General features: G+C 49.6%; 1 protein-coding gene across 2 annotated transcripts in view; it reads right to left on the bottom strand.

The window, feature by feature from the left end:
• Window positions 1–22,702, bottom strand: part of VWC2 (von Willebrand factor C domain containing 2) — a 136,912-nt gene that overhangs the window by 106,910 nt on the left and 7,300 nt on the right. For both annotated transcript variants that reach the window (XM_010803968.4, XM_059885794.1), the window contains 2 exons: window positions 22,396–22,580; window positions 19,734–20,535 (listed from right to left, as the gene is read on the bottom strand). In XM_010803968.4, the coding sequence (XP_010802270.2) occupies window positions 19,734–20,432 (699 nt within the window). In that variant the 5' untranslated portion in view covers window positions 20,433–20,535; window positions 22,396–22,580. The remainder of the gene's footprint in view (window positions 1–19,733; window positions 20,536–22,395; window positions 22,581–22,702) is intronic.

Genomic DNA, 22,702 nt, shown 5'->3' on the forward strand with positions numbered 1-22,702 from the left:
ATCCATCAGCAGAGAGATCCTCTTTATTTTTCTAACTGTTGTACTGTTGGATTCTGCAAAGTAAGATTAACATGAAAACAAAGAGAAACACTGAAATCTGGGGCTTCCATCTCCCTTCCCCTTTCCTGCTCCCCCATCCTCTCCTTTCTTTGAATCTCTGTAAGACCCAGGGCCCCTTGAATTCCTCCAGGCACACTGGCCGAGAGTGCAGTCCTACTCCCAGCCTGCAGTCAGCTGCTAACTAGATTCAGCACAACTCAAGAGCCAGGGCTGAGTCCCTGTCACATTGGGATAGTTATAGCAACTGAGCTGGTGCAAAATGCTGCACAGGTTCAATAAATATTGACTGAATCAAGGAAAAAATGGTTGGAAAGACACAAGAGCTAAAATTAACTTGCACAGCACATGAGAAACAGAAAAAAAAAAAAATGAAATCTACAGCTTTGCTTCAGAAAGGGCTGGTCACCACCTGGTGAGGAGCTCTGAAGGATTAGACACCCACACACAAGGCAAAGGGAAGACAGATCCTTCTATTATGAGGGATCAAGATTTGGATTACATGCTTAATCCACAAGCGGATGAGAAGATACAGACGTTAGAATGATATAAATACAAAAACGGAGACTTACAGAAAGGATCCGACAGTGCACAGAGGGATGTGTGGAAATTAGGCCCCTAAACCCACAGCCTGACATCAGTAGGCAATTCCTGGAGATTCTGGAGCAGTCCAGTCCTGCACGTGGGAAGCAGGTGTCCCCCATGCTCTGCCTGTTACATCTCTCCTACCTGTTCTACTCTGTGTGCCACAGTTTCCTATAAATAGAGAAAACTTACATGGAATACCTGAGGACTCATACTCTGACAAGCTAGAACCAAGATTGCTGGGAGAAATACCAATGATTTCAGATATGCAGATGATACCACTCATGGGTAGAAAATGAAGAAGAACTAAAGAGCCTCCTGATGCCGATGAAAGAGAGAGTGAAAAAGCTGGATTGAGACTCAACATTCCAAAAAGTAAGGTCATGGCATCCAGTCCCATCACTTCATGGGAAATAGAAGGGGGAAAAGTAGAAACAGTGATAGACTATTTTCTTGGGCTCCAAAATCACTGCGGACAGTGACTGCAGCCATGAAATTAGAAGATGCTTGCTCTTTGGAAGGGAATCTATCACAAACCTAGATAGCGTATTCAAAAGCAGATACGTCACTTTGCTGACAAAGGTCCGTATAGTCAAAGCTGGGTTTTTCCAGTAGTCATATATGGATGTGAGAGTTGGACCATAAAAAAGGCTGAACGCTGAAGAATTGATACTTTCAAATTGTGGTGCAGGAGAAGACTCTAGAGAGTCCCTTGGACTGCACGGACATCAAACCAGTCCATCCTAAAGGAAATCAACCCTGAATATTCATTGGAAGGACTGATGCTGAAGATATAATGTTTTGGCTACATGATGTTGAGAGCCGACTCATTGGAAAAGACCCAGATGTTGGGGAAGACCGAAGGTAAGAGGAGAAGAGGGTGGCAGAGGATAAGATGGTTAGATAGTATCACTGACTCAATGGACGTGAATTTGAGCAAACTCTGGGAGATAGTGGAGGACAGAGGGGTCTGGAGTGCTGCAGTCCCATGGACTGCAGACTCAGACACAACTTAGCAACCAAACACCAACAAACATACTCTCTTACTTACGCAATGGACCAACTTCAAATACAAATATGGAAGTTACCAGATGTGGACACACCCACCCTGCAGACAGGTTTATGCAGGCATGGGTCCTGGGACAGAAAGACAGGAACAGGCTGCCCAGGACCTACCACCAAATCCTCCCACCCCCACTGGCTGATCCCATAGGCTCCCTACCTAAGAGAATCCTGTATCTCACAGGGACATAAAGACATGCCGAAGTCATTCACCTCAGTGCCCAGTTGCGGACAATGGCAGGTGCCAACTGAGCTATATGCATGTCACAACTCCTAAAAGCGAAGCTGTCCCTAGGGGCTGGAGGGAGAGGAAAGAGTATAGACTGGAATGGGGGTAAGTCAGCTGCAGAAGAGGTGGCAGGCAGAGAAGGGGCCCCATCCAGGTAGAGAGGATGAATCACTGCTCCTCAGGTCCCTCCTGGGGCCAAGGACCTACCCTAAAGAGACTCAGAAATCTGACCTGGTGAGAACAAACATTTTCTACCATCAGCAGAACTAAAAGAACTGTTCTGAAACTAAAGAACAAGAACTCAGTGTTAGTGCATCTGAGTTTTATTTATATATTAGTCTTTCAGTCATGTCCGACTCTTTTGTGACCCCATGGACTGTAGACCATCAGAGTCGTCTGTCCATGGGATTTTCCAAGCAAGGATACTGGGGTGGGTTGCCATTGCCTTCTCCAGGGGATCTTCCCAACCCAGGGATATACTATGACTTTTTTTGGTTAATTATTCTGATAATCTCTAATTAAGGAACAAGTTGCCATGCAGAGATACATACAAATTTTAACTCTTTTTTTTTTTCAGGAGAAGTTTTTCAATAGTTTTAAAATAAAAACTAATGTAAGTGTTTTCAAGTTTAAGATACTACATCACTTTCTCATTTCATTTTTTTAATCTGCAAAACAACAATCTAAATAAAGTTTTGAAATAAGAAAATTTTCTTAAAAGAGAATTCCTCTGTTCACATGTTATCTTTTCTCTCCCCACCGAATGGATTGTAACTTCTTTAATAACCACTCTTTACTTTTCTGATGTTGTATTTTCATAGGATAAAGTTATTTTAAGAAAAAATTTAATGTGATAAAAGAAACTAAAAAAAAAAAAAGAGAGAGAGAGAGAGAAAGAAAGAAATAAGAGGCAGGAGCTAAAATTGCCCTTCCCTAAAAGCAGTCTAGGCTTGGCCCTGGATGACAGCATCCTCCCAAAACCACTGCCACACTTCTGTCACCAGATGGCGAGAGTGTCCTTTCTAGCTGCTAAATGTCTTCCCCAAAGTGCCCAGAGTCACACTTGTGAGCAGGATGCACTTAAGGGGAATCAAAAAGTCCCTTCTACTTAAACCACAGGTCTCATCAGCTTCTGATGACTGGGAGCTGGGTTATTTTGGAGCTGGAGGAAAAGGCAGGAGAAATGCTTTTCAACCCTGCTTTTGTATGGAGTGAACACACACCCGCAGGGCTGATGAACGGCCAAGGAACCTGCTTAGCAAGTCAGAGCAGTGGCTGGAACTAGAGTCTGACCAGGGCCCTGGGTCATTCAGGTACCAACTTCACGAGTATGTCCTGGGCCAGTCTTTCTACTCTGACCAGTATCTCCTGACTCCTAGCAAGAAGCCTGAAAACTGCTATGCGGGTCCCAGCTTTCTTTTCAACAGTCACTTTGGACTAAATCCTTCCCCAACCTAACTACAGGTTCCACATCTGAAACTGTCTTAAATTAGAGCAAGGCCTCACTAAGCCCCCAAGCAGCAGAGGCCTGCCTCGGACACGGGGCACCACCAGCAGCCTGCATCTCCCAGGCTCTGAGCGCTGTCTGAGCTCCACCCCTGTCCATCAGGGCCACAGGGGGCGCCCACTCCCTGTAAGGCTCTCTGTCCTCCCCCTACCACAAGGACAGCAGCTCTGGAGTGAAACGAACCTGATCCACAGCCAGCTTCCAGCCACCACACTAGCCAATGGTCCTTCGCAGCTACAGAAAGCGGCTGCTTCCTCCGCCTTTAGAGATTTTTGTTTTGTTTTGTTCTTTTTGTCTTTCCCCTGGCTGTCAGAGAATGGATTTGCACACAAAGGGACTTAATTAAGAACTGTCCCCAGGAGCTGTCAGTTTCCAGTCTCAAGAAGAACACAACTTCAAACTTCACCCACCACACACACACACACACACACACACACACACACACAGCAGATGAACAGAACAACAGTCTGACAACCCGACAAGGCCCTGCTTTCTTCTCAGGCACCAAAGACTGACTTTTTCTCCTTTATAGTTTAGCTTGAAGCAGGACCCTCTGTCTAACATCTTTCAAAACTTCTTGTGAATAAGTCCTCTGGGTAAATTTGGATCATGCAGGAACTCACTCACCGGGAAAATGTGGACAGTGTTTACATGGTGTATTTCGCCTGGCGGCAAGCAGTCAAGTAGTTGGGATGAGAATGAAGAAGGCTGCTGCTTCTGAGATGAAGACCCAGACCTGGTGAGTGTCCTGGAAGGGTCCTGATCTGACAGATCACACAGTCAAATAAGATGCAGCAAAAAGCCTGCTGGCCTCCTGTTAAGAGCTGAACATTTGTAAATTCATATGGTTAAAATTCATACGGTGAAGCTCTCACCCACAGCGTGATGGTCTCTGGAGGGAGAGCCTGTGGGAGGTCCTAAGGGTAAGATGAGGCCGAGTTCATGAGGGTGAGGCCCTCAGGGTGGGCTTAGTGTCCTCCCGTGAGAGGAGGAAGGCCCTCTCTCTACCTTGTGAGGACATGGTGAGAAGGTGGCCATGTACAAGACAGAGCGAGCAGAATCAGACACTGGAGGCACCCCAATCTTAGACTTCAACTCTCCAGAACCAAGAGAAGCAAATTTCTGTTGTTTCAGGCACCCAGTCTCATGTATTTCACTCTAGCAGCCTGAGCTAAGACACCACCTGCACCCGCATTTCTGCAGTGGAGAGAGGTGTGTGTCCACGTGGACCCAGCCCTGGCCTCCAGCTCTTGGCTTGCTGCAAACAGAGCTGGCAGAGAGGAGGCGGGGCCAACAAGGTCTGGAGTAACCCCAGCCTGGACCCCACTCCCAGTAGGGAGGGCCCCTCTCTTCCCACTTGGGATCATGGGGGATGGTAAAATTTTGATGGAACAGCTTTAATACTTTACCTATTCACAGATTTCTAAAATTAAGACCTTAATAGACGGGACATGAGGCCAACTGGGCATGATCACCCACTCAGGCCAAATGGGGGGAAAAGGCCAGGGGAGCAGTTCTGTTAAGGCCAAACTCCTTCTGGGACCTCCCTGGTTGTCCAGTGGTTAGGACTCAATGCTTCCACTGCCAGGGCCCAGGTTCAGTCCCTGGTCGGGAACTAAGAGCCCACAAGTTGAGTGGTACAGCCAAAAAAATTTGAAAAGCCCAACTCCTCTTAAATAATGAGAGGATCTAAATTCTTTTATTTTGGAATTAGCATAAAGGTTAAAGATAAGTAATCCTTAGGAGAAAGAAGCAATAAAATGAATGGGCTTCCCTGGTGGCTCAGTGGTAAAGAATCTGCCTACAATGCATGAAACGCAAGAGACATTGGTTTGATCCCTGGGTCAGGAAGATCTCCTGGAGAAAGAAATGGCAACCCACTCTGGTATTCTTGCCAGGAAAAATTTCATGGACAGAGGAGCCTGGTGGGTTACAGTCCATGGGGTCACAAACAGCTGGACATGACTGAAGCAACTGAGCATGCACAGCCTTCCTTTAATATACAAATGACAAAAACTAAGTGTCTTCCAAGAGCAGGCTTTTAAAAGGTGGGTGTGAGATGTGATGAGAGGACTGGTTTCCTTGGGGATACAAGTTCAGAAATGAGGCAGTGAACTGGTGATAACAGGGAGTGGTGGGGACTCTGGCAAATGGAGAAAGCACTTAACACACTGAAGCCCATGTGTGTATCCCTTCCTGACACACAGACATGTACACATTCCGGAAGCACACAAAACCATGCCACTTTCTTTCAGCATTCTTCACTTGGGATGGAAGTAATAATGCTTAAACGCTAAACGGGGAGAGATGAAGACCTCCAGAGGTGCGCTGACTCAGTGGAGCTGGAGGGAACAAGGGTCACAATCGCCAACTAGAAAGTGGCCACGTGGACACATCTGAGGTTGGAGCCTGGCTCCCAGCAGCCTGCCTCAGCTGTCAATCACCCAGCAAGTGCTGGTCCACGGGCTGAGCCTGGAGCACAGGCATCCTCAGCTCACGCCTTTGGCCCCTGCACTTCGCCTTGAAGCTCAACCTCTTCCACAGCATCCTGCAGTTACAACAGGCCAGCCCAGCGGTTTCTCCAGTTAATGAGGTCCCTTTCCACAGAGGTTTAAAACACCATGGGGCTCACTCACAAAAAAGGGACCATCTTTGAGCTCAGACACCTCCCTGAGAGCCAACCTTTCAATTGTGCCAGTGGCCCCTCACTGTTACCCCGGAGCAAGCTGAGCTTACTTCCTTGGCTCCCTGGAGGGCACAGGAAGCCTGAGGGGAACTCTGTTGCCAGCGGGAGGTGACCTGAGCCGAGTGGTTGACATCACAGCACAGTTTATCCCTCAGGCCACTGGCGTCCCCTGCTCCTCACAGGCCCAGGCAAAGGCAGCAGGCTTGTCAGAATTCTTTCTCTTCCTGACTCCCAGATCTTGACGTTTCTGCAAGTGTGACATGACTCAACTACTGGCCCATGGAGGCAAAGGTGCTCCAGGCGGCCCTGCTCCCTGTGGGAATGGACGGCCAGCATCCTGGCCACCCGGCTTCCCTGCACTGGGGCCTGGGGAACAGAGATGCCCCTACGACAGCGTCCACCGGCCGGGAGCCCTGTGTCCCCAGAACATGACTGTCAACAATTCAAGAGTGTGACCAGGCCTAAAACTATGGCTCCCGACATCTCAACAGGGATGAATAAATATGAGTCCTGGCTTGTTGAAATGAACTTTATTTGTTTCAAGCCTTCTGAAACAAAACTATTGAGATAGATTTGGGGGGACAAAAAAACTCACAGAATTTAAAAGTAAAATGCAAGTAACGATTTTTTTTTAATGATTTTGTGACATGGACCGTTATTAAAGTCTTTTTTGAATTTGTTAAAACATTGCTACTGTTTTATGTTTGGGTTTGGGGGCCACAAGGCACATGCAATCTGAGCCCCCCAACCAGGAATCAAACGGGCGCTTCCTGAGGTGAAAGGTGAAGTGTTAACCCTGGACCACCAGGGAAGTCCCCAGGGAATTTTTAAAGTTGGACGAGGGAAACGTAAATGACTGTACCATGTCAACCTCCAACGAAAGCAAAGACACAAGACAGAAGGTCCAACCTCTCTAGTAGACTGTGTGTTACTATTTATTTCTGAGCTGCCTCCGGAGCAGAAGGGCCAGATCACGAAGAAGTGGTATCACTAGCTGTGGTTTTATACATGTGTGTATATATACATACATACACACACACCTATGTGCGTATATATAAATATATACACACCTGCTGCTGCTAAGTCACTTCAGTTGTGTCCGACTCTGTGCGACCCCATAGACGGCAGTCCACCAGGCTCCCCCGTCCCTGAGATTCTCCAGGAAAGAACACTGGAGTGGGTTGCCATTTCCTTCTCCAATGCGTGAAAGTGAAAAGTGAAGGTGAAGTTGCCCAGTCATGTCTGATGCTTTGCGACCCCATGGACATATATATATATATATATATATATATATATACACTTAAATATATTATATTGGAGAAGGCAATGGCATCCCACTCCAGTACTCTTGCCTGGAAAATCCCATGGACGGAGGAGCCTGGTAGGCTGCAGTCCATGGGGTCTCGAAGAGTCAGACACGACTGAGCGACTTCACTTTCACTTTTCCCTTTCATGCATTGGAGAAGGAAATGGCAACCCACTCCAGTGTTCTTGCCTGGAGAATCCCAAGGATGGGGGAGCCTGGTAGGCTGCAGTCCATGGGGTCGTGAAGAGTCAGACACGATTGAAGCGACTTAGCAGCAACAGCAGTAAATACATTATGTAGTGTGTTTGAGTGTTAGTAGCTCAGTTGTATCTGACTCTTTGTGACCTCACAGACTATAGCCCACCAGGCTACTCTGTCCATGGAATTGTCTAGGCAAGAATACTGGAGTCGGTAGCCATTCCCTTCTCCAGGGGATCCTCCCAACCCAGAGATCAAACCCACGTCTCCTGCATTGAAGGTGGATTCTTCACCGTCTGAGCCACCAGTTTTTGTTGTTCGGTTGCTCCGTCATGTCTGACTCTTCGAGACCCCATGGGCTGCAGCACGCCAGGCTTCCCTGTCCATCACTGTTTCTCAGAGTTTGCTCAAACTCATATCCATCGAATTGGTGATGCCATCCAACCATCTCATCCTCTGTTGTCCCCTTTTCCTCCTGCCTTCAACCTTTTCCAGGATCAGGGTATTTTTCAATGAGTTAGCTCTTTGCATCTGTTGGCCAAAGTATTGGAGTTTTAGCTTCAGTATCAGTCCTTCCAATGAATATTCAGGGTTGATTCCTTTTGATCGACTGGTTTGATCTCCTTGCTGTCCAAGAGACTCTCAAGAACCTTCTCCAGCATCATAGTTCGAGAGCATCAATTCTTTGGTGAAGCTCATATAATGTTATGTACACTTAATATATAAGTGTGTGTATAAATATATACACACGCATGTATCTTTCTTTAGCTTTATTGGGATTCCTGAACCGGGAAATTGAGGTCTTTCAATGAGAAAGACCTATCACTATCTCTTTCCCACATTCTCTGCTACCTCTCTCAAAATTCTAACTGCACGTATGTCACTTCTCTCTCAATCCTCCATGTCCCCACGCATGTCTTTCCTACATTCCACCTGTGCCCCTGTGTTTCCTTCCAGGCTTCAAGTCCACCCCCAGGTTCACTAGATTATCTCAGAACCTGCATCTGCCATCCTGCCAAACTCTCCCCTTGAAGATCAGTTCTAATGACTGTAGCCTTCCTTTACAGAGGTTCTATCTGATTCCTTCCCAAAGCTGATGAGTACTTGGGATATAGTGATATTGTTTACCCATTCGTTTTATTCCCGCATTTATTTCTCTAGGCATAAAAAATAATTCTCATTTGTAGCCTGACGTCTGAGTCTGATCTGACCGCTTTTGTCTCAGCTGCTTTTTCTCCTTATGTGTTACTGTTATTTTGACATCATATTCTTGGAACTGTATTTGTGGGGAGTCTCTGAGGCCAGAGAGTGTTTGCCTCTGCCGGATACCTGTGGGCACTGCCAGTCTGGGGCCCCTTTAAATGAAAACATTCCACGTGGATTATCCAGAGCACTCAGGGAAGCATGACCATCCATATCCACAGGAGGGCACGTGCAACTGCTGACCGTGAGCCCCAGCTCTGCCCACACTGAGGCTGTCCAGGGCTCTGTCTGCACTGCCCTCCTGCAGGACAGACTCTTCTGGGGAGCCTGCTTCTATGAGACATACCCTGATCTGACTCTCTCCACCTGTGGTCCTGGGCTTGCCACGTGCCCCAGCCTGGCCGTAAGTATCAAGCATGCAGGTCCCAGGCATCAGAGATGGCTGTCAGCCAGCCACCCCTGAAGCCAGCTGCCCCTCTGGCTGACTTTCCTCTCTGGATTCTGATGTCCACCTCCAGAGACTAATTTCTCTGTGAGTGTGTGTGTGTGTGTCTCTTTTTGCCATTTCTGATGTGCTTTTAAGAAGATGTGTTTTATTGTATGAGATCCAAGATTTCATGACTTTTATAAAAACAGTGGGTTTTCAGGCTATAAGTCTTCCATATTCTCAGGCAAAATCACCTGTGCCATGATAAGAAATGCACAGAGCCTTAATTTTCCAACGCTCTGTTTTTCCACGGGCCAGGGCCTCCCTGAGAACTCACAGGGCCATGGGCAGATGCCTGACATCATCGCTTTATGCATCCATTCGAAAGGCACTCTGTGTCCTGGCCGCACCCCAGTGCCCGGCAGAAATAGAAAGAGAAGTGAAATCCAGCTGGCAGGATCTCAGCCTTGGAACAGATAAGCAGCAAGAAGGATTTCCGGCTACGTGGTCAGAACCATGCCATGAAGGATGGCTACAGGGGCTGCAGACTTGAGTGGAAAACTGGAACCTTTACTCAAGCTCACAACTGTTCTATCTGAAACAGGCTTGGTCTTTCCCCTCAAAATCAGCCCCAGGATTCCTCTGCCATTTAAAAGCAAACCATCAACAGCCGTGGGGTCTGAATGAGTTGCCTCCACCTACCTGCCCGGCAGACACCCCGTGCCCCACGACCAACCTCCGGGCACATCTCTCTCTACAAGGTCCCTGCTCCTTGACTGGAAGGACCTGGCAGTTTGTCACTCTATCACCGGGATCTAGGCCAATGCCTGCAAAGATTTATTGAATAAATAAATGCAAGAATGAATTTTCTGTTGGGATGTATCAGATCCAAGGAAGGACTATTTACAGGAACACACAGCCCCCTAGAGTCACCTCCTAACAATGAGGACCTTCTTCATGGGCCATCCTCCTGGAGACCAAGTGCCTCACTGGAGGCAGGACCACTCCTGAGATGCTCACCCTCCAGGCCACACGAGCAGCAGGCTTTTGCTCTGCTATTTGTACAGAGCTCTGTGGGTTCTCACATCTCTCACCTCCTTCCTATAACATGACAGACAAGCAAGATCCTCTCTACAGTTTCCTAACAGCTAACAAGGAGGCTCTGTTGCCTGGACTTCCCAGTTGGTGGAGTGGTAAAAGCATCTGCCTGCCAATGCAGAAGACATGGGTTCGATCCCTGGGTTTGGAAGATCCCTTGGAGGAGGAAATGGTAACCAACTGCAGTATTCTTGTCTAGAAAACTGCTTGGACAGAGGAGCCTGGCAGGCTGCAGTCCATGGGGTTGCAAAGAATATGGGATCACAAAGAGCTGGTCATGACTGAGCAACTGAGCATGCACGATTATCATCCTTGGGCATAGAACAAGGGCTCACAGTGACACAAGGGCTCACAAGGACAGAGTCCTTGAAGTTCTAGAGACTGACTATCCATGCCAACTGAAGGACAAGGCTGGAGAGGGTGGCCAGGGTCCCTGAGCCGCCTCTGATGCAGGCTGGCTTGTTTGATCTTGAAGAAGTTGCTGGTTTTATATGGTGACACCTCTTCACTTATGAACAGACAGCATCACAAAGCCACATGACTGCAGGACCATGGGAAAGTCAGGCCAGCGGGGAGATGGTCTCCTGGGGAGCCAAAGCCCTTCTCAAAAAGCAGCTTGGCCCTGGCAGATGGCTACCATCTGGGACTCCCCCTGTTCTCATGCAAACTGGCAATTGAAGTATCTGTATGAACTTCTCACTTGTTAAATGTCCTCTCCAGTGACACAAACAGCTGATGTTCTGCGAGCAAAGCAGAGCACTCCCTGGGCCAGGGCTGGTTGTCAGGCCATCAATCTGCCACCCCGGCCTGACGACCTTTGAGGTCCTACCCCCTGGTCAAGATCTGGAACCTACTGGAACCTTCCTCTTTGCCCTCAGGGAGCTCCCGGGGCTCAGAGCTCATGTTCTCCTTACAACTCAAGATTTCATACTTTGAAGCCCACAGATGCTCATTTTGTTCCCTATGGCTTTGTCCCCTATGTTATAAGTGAAACATAACATACATCCACATAAACACAACCAAATTCATTCAGTGTTTACCAGGCCAGTATAAGCCTTTCCTTTTCCAGGTACCAGAAATTCTTCCAGCCACACACAAAATGCCCCTCCACCCCCCGGGATCAGGAAGATAAGGGAGCAGGGCTGGAAGGAAAGGTCCGACAGACCAGGACTCAAATCCTGCCCCCCACACCCTGTTACGAGCTTGATGACTTTCACCAAGTTACTTAACCGTTTTGAAACTTAGTTTTCTCTCCTTAAAGAAAACACCACCAACTCATCAGTCTGTTGTGTAATCACGCCCCCAGCATATAAAACATATAATCCCTGGATAAATGTTGGTTTTCTTCTTCTTGTCATAAAAGACTAAACTTTTAGGTTAGCAGATATTGGTCCTGTCTAAAACGTCTGTAAGACAATTGGTCCACACCAAAATACCCTTAAAATTTGGTCCTGTTCAAAGAATCCATGCCAAATGATTCGGGACAGGACCAAACAGCAGGTACTTTTTCCTTTTCTAATGAATACAGTTGATTTACAATTCTGTGTCCATTTCTGGTATACAGCAAAGTGATTCCGTTTTTTATATATATAAATATCAATATATATGTACATATAACTTCAAACTCGTTTTAGAAAAGGCAGAGGAACCAGAGATCAAATTGCCAACATCCGCTGGATCATGGAAAAAGCAAGAGAGTTCCAGAAAAACATCTATTTCTGCTTTATTGACTATGCCAAAGCCTTTAACTGTGTGGATCACAATAAACTGTGGAAAATTCTCAAAGAGATGGGAATACCAGACCACCTGACTTGCCTCTTGAGAGACCTATATGCACGTCAGGAAGCAACAGTTAGAACTGGACATGGAACAACAGACTGGTTCCAAATAGGAAAAGGAGTACGTCAAGGCTGTATATTGTCACCTTGCTTATTTAACTTATATGCAGAGTACATTATGGGAAACACTGGGCTGGAAGAAGCACAAGCTGGAATCAAGATTGCTGGGAGAAATGTCAATAACCTCAGATATGCAGATGACACCACCCTTATGGCAGAAAGTGAAGAGGAACTAAAAAGCCTCTTGATGAAAGTGAAAGTGGAGGGTGAAAAAGTTGGCTTAAAGCTCAACATTCAGAAAACCAAGATCATGGTGTCTGGTCCCATCACGTCATGGAAAATAGATGGGGAAACAGTGGAAACAGTGACTATTTTGGAGGGGATCCAAAATCACTGCAGATGGTGACTGCAGCCATGAAATTAGAAGACGCTTACTCCTTGGAAGAAAAGTTATGACCAACCTAGATAGCATATTGAAAAGCAGAGACATTACTTTGCCAACAAAGGTCTGTTTAGTCAAGGCTATGGTTTTTCCAGTGGTCATGTATGGATGTGAGAGTTGGACTGTGAAGAAAGCTGAGCTCTGAAGAATTGATGTTTATGAACTGTGGTGTTGGAGAAGACTCTTGAGAGTCCCTTGGACTGCAAGGAGATCCAACCAGTCCATTCTGAAGGAGATCTGTCCTGGGTGTTCCTTGGAAGGAATGATGCTAAAGCTGAAACTCCAGTACTTTGGCCACCTGATGTGAAGAGTTGACTCATTGGAAAAGACTCTGATGCTGGGAGGGATTGGGGGCAGGAGGAAAAGGGGACAACAGAGGATGTGATGGCTGGATGGCATCACTGACTGGATGGACGTGAGTCTGAGTGAACTCCGGGAGTTGGTGATGGACAGGGAGGCCTGGCGTGCTGCGATTCATGGGGTCGCAAAAAGTCGGACATGACTGAGCGACTGAACTGAACTGAACTGAACTGATAACTTCTTCAGATTCTTTTCCATCATTGGTTATTACAAGATACTGAATATAGTTCCCTGGGCTATACAGTAAAGCTCTTGTTAAATAACTATTTTATATATAGTAATGTGTATTTGTTAATCCAAAACTCATAGATCATCCCTTCCCCAGCCTTCCCCTTTCGTAACCATAAGCTTATTTTCTATGTCTGTGAGTCTGTTTCTCTTTTGTAAATAAGTTCAATTGTGTCATTATTTTGGGGATTCCACATATAAGTGATATCAATATCATACGATATTTGTATTTCTCTGTCTGACCTTCACTTAGTGTGATAATCTCTAGGTCCATGCATGTTGCTCCATGCCAAGGACCTCTTGGCATGGAGCAAATATCTTTTGAAAGTTTTGGATTGGACCAAGTGATCATACAGATATCAAGGACATTTTGGCATAGATTGAACATCTTATGGACCAGAGTTTTTAGGAAAGTTTGGATATGAACAAGTGTCCTGCAGGAACTTTTATAGTACTTATCTCATATGTGCATACAAAGTACCATGTGGAACAGGTAAAAAAAGCAGTCATTCACATTAAGTTTCTCCCACCTGAGTTAGGGGCACATCGAAAGATCTAGAGAAACCATATGGACTCTCCTTGCTTTAAAAATAAAATTGTTACCACTTAAATGGCTCTAGATAGAAAGGCAGAAACTAAGAAGTCCAAAATTCATCAAATCTTACTAGGAACCAAAACACACTCAGTGGTAGCAACCACACACACATGAAACTGACTTCCATAAAAGAACGTCCACTTTATACAACTCAGTTCATGTTCTTTTGCAAAGGAAAACAATAATAGTATTATTTTGATTTAAGTAGCATCAGTAGAAAGAATACAAATCCTATTAGACTGAAAAACATGGAGAATTGTGTCTTTCTCCTTCTTGGCACTTTCTCATAATTGCATTACAGATCTGTTGAGATGATGATGCTTTTGATTCCAAATTTCATGTAGGTTGTTTTCCATTAATAAACTCCTAGAAAGGAGGTTTTTTAGCAAGCCAGATGCTGAGGCCTCAGGAAAGGCATGTAACTCAGTGGTCCCCAAACATCTCACCCGTGACTCCCTCATTCACTGATTTCCTGTCCAACTTTCCCCGTGCTTTGAAAGACAGCCTAGCAAGGAGCGCGTATTAATAATTCATTTTCTCTTTTCTTCAAAGGCTTATACAATTGCCAATCAGAGCTCCTGATCTGCCACAATAACCAGTGTGGACACACAGAACTGATGTGATTCCAACCAAAGCAAAGTGAAAGTTCAGTTCTCCTGAGTGGCCTTACCCAGGGGAGTCCCACATTCATGAGATTCTGTGAAACGGGAAACAACCCTGCAGACCCCAATTCTGTCCTCACAGTCCCCAGAAATCAGGGTTCCTGGGAGGGGAACAAGTTCTTCTGTTGCTCAAAATGGAGTCATTTTTTAATGAAAGAATTTCAAATTTGACCTGCTGCTGGTCTGCATGGAAGTTCTCAGGGGCACATTTAAAAGTGAGGCCCTCGTGTGACACAAGCACCCACTGACTTAAGTAGCATGATAATTCCTGAAATGGTGCTCTGAATGGAACAGACACCGGATCACCGCGATCTGCGTGGGCAGCTTCATTATGTTTTATTTATGTTTCTCAGGCATTTTGTGTGCTACCCGTCCCTCTGCGCCTTTTCTATGAATTCGTTCTTCCAATCACTCTTGCTGATGCATCCTTGTCCCACCACACTCTTTACGCCTCCCTGGACCCAAGCCTATGAGGTCAACTCTGATCACTGACACCCAATGTTAAAGGCTGGACTGGGTCCTCTCCCAGATTCAGACATTGAAATCCTAAATCCAAGAGCTCAGAATGCTATGTACTTAGAGACAAGGTCTTGACAGAGGCCGTCCAGGTGAAATAAGGTCACACGAGTGGGCACTCGGGAAGACAGCCATCTACATGCCCAGGAGGGAGGCCTGGGGGAAACAGCCCCACCCACTCCTTGATCTTGGACCCCCAGCCTTCAGGGCTGTAAGACAACAAACTTGTACTGTGGAAGCCACCACGTCTGTGGGATTTTGTTAAGCAAACGGAAAGGTGTTCATGTATAAAAAATATAAACCAAGAGACAGGCTTCCTTACTCAAAGTTGGAGACTTGTTGGTGTAAGAACAGGATACTAGGTATGACTTGAGAGGCAATGGAAGGCATTCTAGTAGTAACTATGCTTTTATCTGGATATACAAATGAAATTGCAAACACCCCCAGCGGGATGAGGGTATTACTCTAAGTATTATTAGCAGCTCAATGGTATTTCATTGAAGAGTGAGGTCTTCAGCTGACATCTGCCCAAGATCAACTAGGCTGTAAGGAATGAGGGTTTTAAAGGGGTAAAGAGCCTGGAGAGAAGGGAAGAGACAGACTGAAGTACAGAGAAAACTGGGCAGAGAGTGAAAGTGAGCAGGACTCTGTGGGGCCCTCCCTAGTATAAAAACCTTTCTGCGTTTTATTTCTCCTTTGTAGGACAAAGATTTCAGCCTCCAAGACCTTCCCTGAGTTCCAAAGGGCAGATTCAAACATCAATAATTAGGGGCATGAAGAACGCAAAAAGAAACAGTCATGCAGATGGAGGAGGGCCCTAGTTTCTCCTGGGTCATGGACACAGACCTCTGATATCTATCTTTGAATTCCTTTGCAGAAAGTAAGGCACACACCCTCCTGGACAATGGTAACTTCAGGCTGAGCACAAAATTCCTGGAGCCCTCACTACCAACTAATCAGAGGAGGGTTACACACCCAGCAGCCTACCTCCCAAATTTTGCCTGTAAAATCTTGTCCAAAACCCCTCTCCCTCTCCATGCTCCTTGCCTTGTTGTTATTGTTGTTCAGTCACTCAGTCATGTCTAATTCTGTGCGACCCCATGGACTGCAGCACGCCAGGCTTCCCTGTCCTTCACTATCTCCCGGAGCTTGCTCAAACTCATGTCCATTGAGTCAGTGATACCATCCAACCATCTCACCCTTCTCATCTCGTTCCCCTTCTCCTCTTGCCTTCAACCTTTCCCAGCATCAGGATCTTTTCTAATGAGTCAGCCCTTAGCATCAGGTGGCCAAAGTATTGGAGCTTCAGCTTCAGCATCAGTCCTTCCAATGAATATTCAGGGTTGATTTCCTTTGGATTGACTAGTTTGATCTTCTTGCAGTCCAAGGGACTCACAAGAGTCTTCTCCAACACCATGGTTCAAAAGCATCAGTCTTTTGGCACTCAGCCTTCTTTATGGTCCAACTCTCACATCCATATATGACTATTGGATGCATGGCCCTGCAATAAATACACCTTTATCTGCTCTAAACTCTGAGGTTTCAGTTGATTTGGCTCCAGTGTGCAGCTGGCACAGTGACTGCAGACAGGCCCCCAGGACAGAGACCCACAGGAGGGCTGGGAGAAGTGATGTTCTGCCTGGGGCTGCCTACACATCACAGGCACAAGGATCAGTTCTGTCGAGCTCCCAGTCTCCATCCGTAATCTCCTCTCTCTCAGAAAGTAGAGTACAGACTACCAAAGCGCCTGCGTGCCTCAGGGAAAGCGGACCAGAACCAGCCTCCCTTTCACCTCCAATTTTGCCATGGTCAGCAGTGTTTCATGTGTGACCCTTGAGACCACAACCTCCACTGAACTGCATTTTTTTCGGAGAAGCCCCCAGAGCTTCAGATATAAAATGCTTCCCTTTTCTGTTTCCTCTGCTATGCAACCTGCAAGCCCTGGCAGACCTCCTGGAAGCCCAGTGGGCCCAGACCAGGCACGGGGGCAAGCCCCACGGACTCACGGTTGACCCTGTGTGCTTAGTTGCTCGGTTGTGTCTGCCTCTTTGTGACCCCAAGGACTGTGTAGCCTGCTAGGCTCCTCACTCCATGGGATTCTCCAGGCAAGAATACTAGAGTGGGTAACCATTCCCTTCTCCACAGGATCTTCCTGAGCCAGGGACTGAACTCAGGCCTCCTGCATTGCAGGTGGATTCTTTACCAGCGAGCCACCACAGCTGACCCTAAACCCTTCTAAGCTCAACCTCCCAACACCCCTGACAAAGCCCTGCATCCTTTTGGTCTTGGAAGGAAACATGCACAAAGCCGCACTAAATCCGGGAAAACCTACAAATGTTCCTGATACTAACAGAAATGAACAAGCACGATATATACAGTGAAATCCTTATGCAATTGTATATGTCATAGGAGCAGGAATACAGTGGAAATTTTGCAGCAGCTGCTCAACCCTCATGCATGTGTCATCCTAGCAGCTGGTAATGATTGGATGAAAGTTAAGAATGAAGGGTCACTTGAAGATGAAAGATGCACTTAATACTCTCAAAATAGCTTTATTAATATTTTGATTCTTCCCAAGATAATCATCTCTCCAAACTCCCTTTTGCTAAATTCTCCCATCTCCAGAGTGGGAAACACATTCCACTTTCATTTGTTCATTCTCATGCTTAGTCGTGTCTGACTCTTTGCGACCCTATGGACTGGAGCCCTCCTCCAGGCTCCTCTGTCCATGGGATTTCCCAGGCAAGAATTCTGGAGTGGGTTGCCATTTCCTCCTCCAGGGGATCTTCTAGGCTTAGGCATCGAACTTGAGTCTCCTGCATTGCAGGCAGATTCTTTACCAGCTGAGCCATCAGGGTAGGCACTAATTTTTGGAAACAGAAATCCACCAGGAGATTCCCCCACCAACCATATACACAGACAGACCATGGCATCCAGCATTTAGCAATGGATAACTCAAACAGATTTGAATTCTTCCTTCTGCCTGTGATGGCTGCTCTGTGATGTGTTTGGGCTTCTGAGATCAAAATGTTAGTAATTCCTCAGCCCGCCTTGTGGGATACATAAGAAATGATTATGTTACTACACATAGTGCAGACAGTAAATACTATTAATAAAAAAATTAACTCCTTGTCTTTGATCTTATAAGACTTTCTGATGAACCTGAAACTCCAGGGAATTGTTTGGCTACAGTCCCATTCTGGCCAACACAGAAGGTGGCTCCTTTGGGTCCCACTAGCTCCCAGGGCCAGCTTTGCTTCTGCACTTCCGGGCTGCACCCAAAACTTCTGGAGAGGCATCTGTCTGGCTCTTCAGTCCTCTAGGAGAATTTTGAAAGCAGAGTTCCTGACTTCTATTGTATGGCCAGGGCCTGGTTCCCATAAAGTTCTCATCAAAGTTGTCTGGTTCTCCAAAGGGTCGAAGCCAAGAATTGTGTTCAACATGTTTGCCTGGAGTTAGACCCTGAATGTCAGGTGGTTAGAACTCCAGGGAGCCTTAAGGAATGGCTAGCCTTACTTTACAGATGACAGGAAAGAGAGTGTTTCTACAGCACTCAGGAATTCATTCCTGAAACTCACTACCTGATGTCACACCCTGGCCACATTCTCAATCTGTAGATCTCAGAGGCTCCGTTCTGGAGACCCTGGAGGAGATTCCTCCCCATCTGCCTCCTCACTCAGCTTTGGGGGCCGGAGGTCCCAGGACACCCTCTGCTGCCCAGAAAAACTCTGGCATGCCAAGTCAACTGGCCAAGTCCAGGAAGGCCAGAGGCTGAGCCAACCCTGGGGGGCTGGAAAGACTGAGCAGAGGTGTGGGTGGTCTGCCAAGGCCACTAGTGAAGAAGCAGGGCTCTGGGCAAGTTTAGCCCCTGGCCAGCACACCCACTGGGCAGTATGTCCACCCAGCACCCGTGGGGCTGGGCTTTTGGTGTAAATAGAGCCTAGAATATCAAAGAAGGCTTGAGGCACTGAATCTGCTTCTTAGCAGCTGTGTTGCCCTGGACACCTTATTTAAATATTCTGTGTCTCAGTTTCCTCTTCTCCATCAGCTGGAGGTAAGAGATCATAATCGACTTTATAGCCTAGCTTGAGGTTTAACTAAGTTAGTATAGGTGAAAATGCAGCCTGGGGGTGGGACATTACTGTAGGCATTCAGGAAATAGCAGTACTAATATTATGACCAGTACTCACCTAAAATAAAACCATTTAAAAAACCATAACCTGGACTTATTTTTGCCATGGACCATGTTTTGGCATCCAATCAGCAACAATTTTGTTTTGTTTTGTTTTAATTTCTAGAACATCTGCCTGATACCCAGCACATAATCCAGGGAAATGGCTTATTTATATGAATAGTCTCCCTTAATGAACTATTAACTGAAGAATACATCCCAAACAGCAAGGTAAATTACCCTGTATTTGAAAACAGGGTGAACATTTCAGCAGCAACACTTTTAACTCCGGAGCAGCCAATTAAGGTTAAAAGCGCAGCCAGTACTTTTGCTTGGGCTTTGGTGCCACGGGCTTTACTCTAAGGCAACCCTTTTGGAGCAAATGCATGTCAGCTGGGCACGTGGCTTTCAAAAATTACCTCTGCACTGAAAAAGAGAGGGGACACAGGCACAGCGCCGTCCACCTCTGAGAACCACAGGGCGCCTCTTCTCCAAAGTGGGGGCGAGGAGCCAGCTCACCGGCTCCTGGGACGTGCAAAGTCGCCCGGGCGCTGGCCTCTTACCACGAACTCCTCCAGGGTCTGGTAGGTCTTGCCCCGGAACTCGCAGTAGTTCTTCCTCTCCTTGCACTGCGGGCAGCACTGGCTGGTGTCAACGTGGATGCAGCGCGGGTGCAGCCGCGGGCACTCGGGCTGTGCACACAGCGGTCCCTCCTCGGTGCACAGGCAGGGGCAGGCCGAGGGTCCCGGAGCAAACTTCTCCCCGATCGCGTACACGAAGCCGCTCTCGTCCACGCAGCCCTTGCCCCGGTAATCCGGGTACGCGTACTCCTCCGGCGGCTCAGGCGTGGGCTCCGACTCCGGACCCGCCACGTCCTGGGCGGCGGCGGCCGGGGGCTCTTCGTGCGGGGTGTCCCCGCGGGGTCGCCCCTGCAGGTCCCCGGCCCCCGCGCCCCCGCCCTGGGCGGCCCAGGCCTGCTTCTGCCTGCTCCACGCCTCCCGGCCGGCCAGCCCGCGGCCGCTTTTGCCCTTCCAGTCCCGGCCGCCGCCGCCGCCCTCGTCCCTCGCCGGACGCCCGAGCTCGCTCACCCGGCCCGGACCGTCCCGAGACGCGTGCTCGCGCTTCTCCTGGCCCGGCCGCTCCGGCGCCTGGGCCAGCTTCTCCAGCGGGATCCTCGGGCTGCACAGGGCCACCATCAGGCAGCAGGTGAGCAGGAGGGAACTGGACAGCGCGCCAACTGCCATCGCAGTGGAGCTGGGCATTCCCTACCGCGTCCCGGCGGGCGGGCGGGCGGGGAGCGCGGCCGAGGGGCGAGTCGCATTCACAGCCCGGGGGCGCGCCGCCGCCAGCCGGGAGCCGCCGTCCCTGCGGAGAGAACAGCAGCACAGCTGAGCCCCGCGGCCCGCGCGCGCCCGGCCCCCTCCCGGCCCCGAGCCGCCCGACCCCGAGGCTCCCTAGATGGACTCGCCGGACCACGAGGGCAGGGGCTGCATTCCCGGCGCCCGGGCGCCGCCGGGGGTCCTACAGATCCAAGACTGCGGGCCTGGACACGGAGGCGAGTCCCAGAAAAACACCGACCCGCAGTGTGCCCCCTGTCGTCGTTATTAGCGGGTGGTGGAGCGGTGGGGATGCAGCAAGCTGGGCCCGCGCCCCCTGCAAGGCTCGGATGGAGCCACATAACTCCAGCGCCTCGCGCCCCTCTTCAGGTCCCGGCCACACTTCCCCAAAGGTCGCACAGTGGAGAATTCCGCAGTGGAGTGGACGGTGAAGACTGTGCAGAAAAATAAGAAGGAAACCCTTCCTCGCTTGCCTGAGGGCGTTTGGGGAAGAGGGGAGGGAAGGAAGGGAAGAAACCTTGCAGGGCCCGGTGATTCATCTGAAAAACTTTTCAAACGCCGCCAGTGCGGGGCGCAGACGCCCCTTCCCCGCCCTCCAGCTCGGACCCGGCTGCCGGGGGAAGAAGGTCCCCGACTATCCCCCAGCCCACCCCCAGTTCCCGGCTGCGGGTCGGGGATTCCGCAGGCTTCTCTTCCTCCGCCAGCCATCCGGCAGCGACTCAGCGACTCCGGGCGCAGACCAGAGACCCTCGTGTGAGCCGCAGCGCTCAGTCTCCTAATTTCTTTGACCCTGGAGGGGGTCGTGGCCTTGGAGCAGGAAGGCCCAGCAGACTGAAGGTGTGCGGTGGAGAAGGCTGGAGATGGAGGGCGGGGGCGAACGCCCCTCAGTCTCCCGGTCTCCGAAAACCTCTCTGGTTCCCAAACTTTCTGCGGCCCAAAAGGGCCGACAGAACCCTAGACTAGACGCTGCAGGGTACTGGCCGCCCAGTCTCTCTCCACCTAGCCGTCCAACTCCCCAAATCTGTGCGCCCCGGAGTGGCTTCCTCCGCTTCCCCACCCTCTTCCAGTAAGCAGGGCTCCTCTGTGCCCTCTGCTCATTTCCAGCCCCAGCCCGGTGGACCTCATCCAGGCGATCACCCATATTTACAAACTTGGGGTCTGGGGTGGGGGGACTTCTCCTAAGCAGCAGGGATGCGGAAGGGCCCCCGGGGCGCGGACACCCAGCATGCATCCTCATCTCCGAGGGCGGGCGCCCAGCCTACATACATGAGCGCAGGGCGCCGGCCGGACGCCGGGCTCGCGGCGGGCTCAGGGGCAGCAGCGGCGGGCACGGACCCTGGGCGCCGGCGCCCATCCTCCGGCCGGCGAGGGCCCGGAGCGGAGCGCACAGCGGAGAGCTCAGCCCCACCTGCGCGCGCTCCGCCCGGCGCGTGCACTCGGCTAGGGCGTCTCCGCGGTCTGGCTCGTCGCGCCGGCGGCCGGGAGCCGTGGCCCCAACTCGCGTCAGTTTCTGCGCCGCCTTCCGCCGCTCATCCTCCGATCTGGTCCCTGCGTCTCCGCCACGAATCGCGCCCCGGGGCGCCCCAACTCATTCTTGCTCTTCTCGGGCAGGCGCGGAGAGCTCCCCGGACCAGGCAGCCGGGAGGCTGGGGTGTCCGCGGCGCGTAGGAGGCAGAAGAGACGCCCGGAGCGCGGCGGGCGGGCGACGGGCCCCGAGGCCGGAGTGGGAGCCCTTGCTCCCGCCTCCCCTGCCGCAGCCGCTTCCCGCCCCGCGCGCTCCCCGCCCTCCTCTGCGGCCGGGGTTTGGGAGGCGTCGCCGTGGCGGCCGGCGCTACCCGGGGGTTTGAAGACCTCCCGCCCCGCTGCCCACCTCGCGGCCGAGACCCACCTGTCAGTCTCCCGCGCAGCCGCCTCCCCACCTCCGCCGCCGGCTGCCATCCTCCAGCCTTGTCATTCACCCTCCGCTGGACCTTCCATCTGGGCTTTTTCCTTTCCTTTATTCTTCCCTTTAATTCCTTCCTTCCTAATTGGCCCCCTCTGGCTTTCCTCCCCGCGGACAGCCTGGTCTTGCGACTGTTGAAAAACCCGAATCAAACTGTGTTCAGTTTGGAATTCGAAGGCCGTGTTAGCTTAGCATAGCAGCTTATGCGGAGGTTTTTTTTTTTTTTTTTGCTTCTCTCTTTACATTCAGAAAG

The sequence above is a fragment of the Bos taurus genome, chromosome 4 (genome assembly GCF_002263795.3).
Source record: "Bos taurus isolate L1 Dominette 01449 registration number 42190680 breed Hereford chromosome 4, ARS-UCD2.0, whole genome shotgun sequence".
In the NCBI taxonomy this organism is placed as follows: Eukaryota; Metazoa; Chordata; class Mammalia; order Artiodactyla; family Bovidae; genus Bos; species Bos taurus.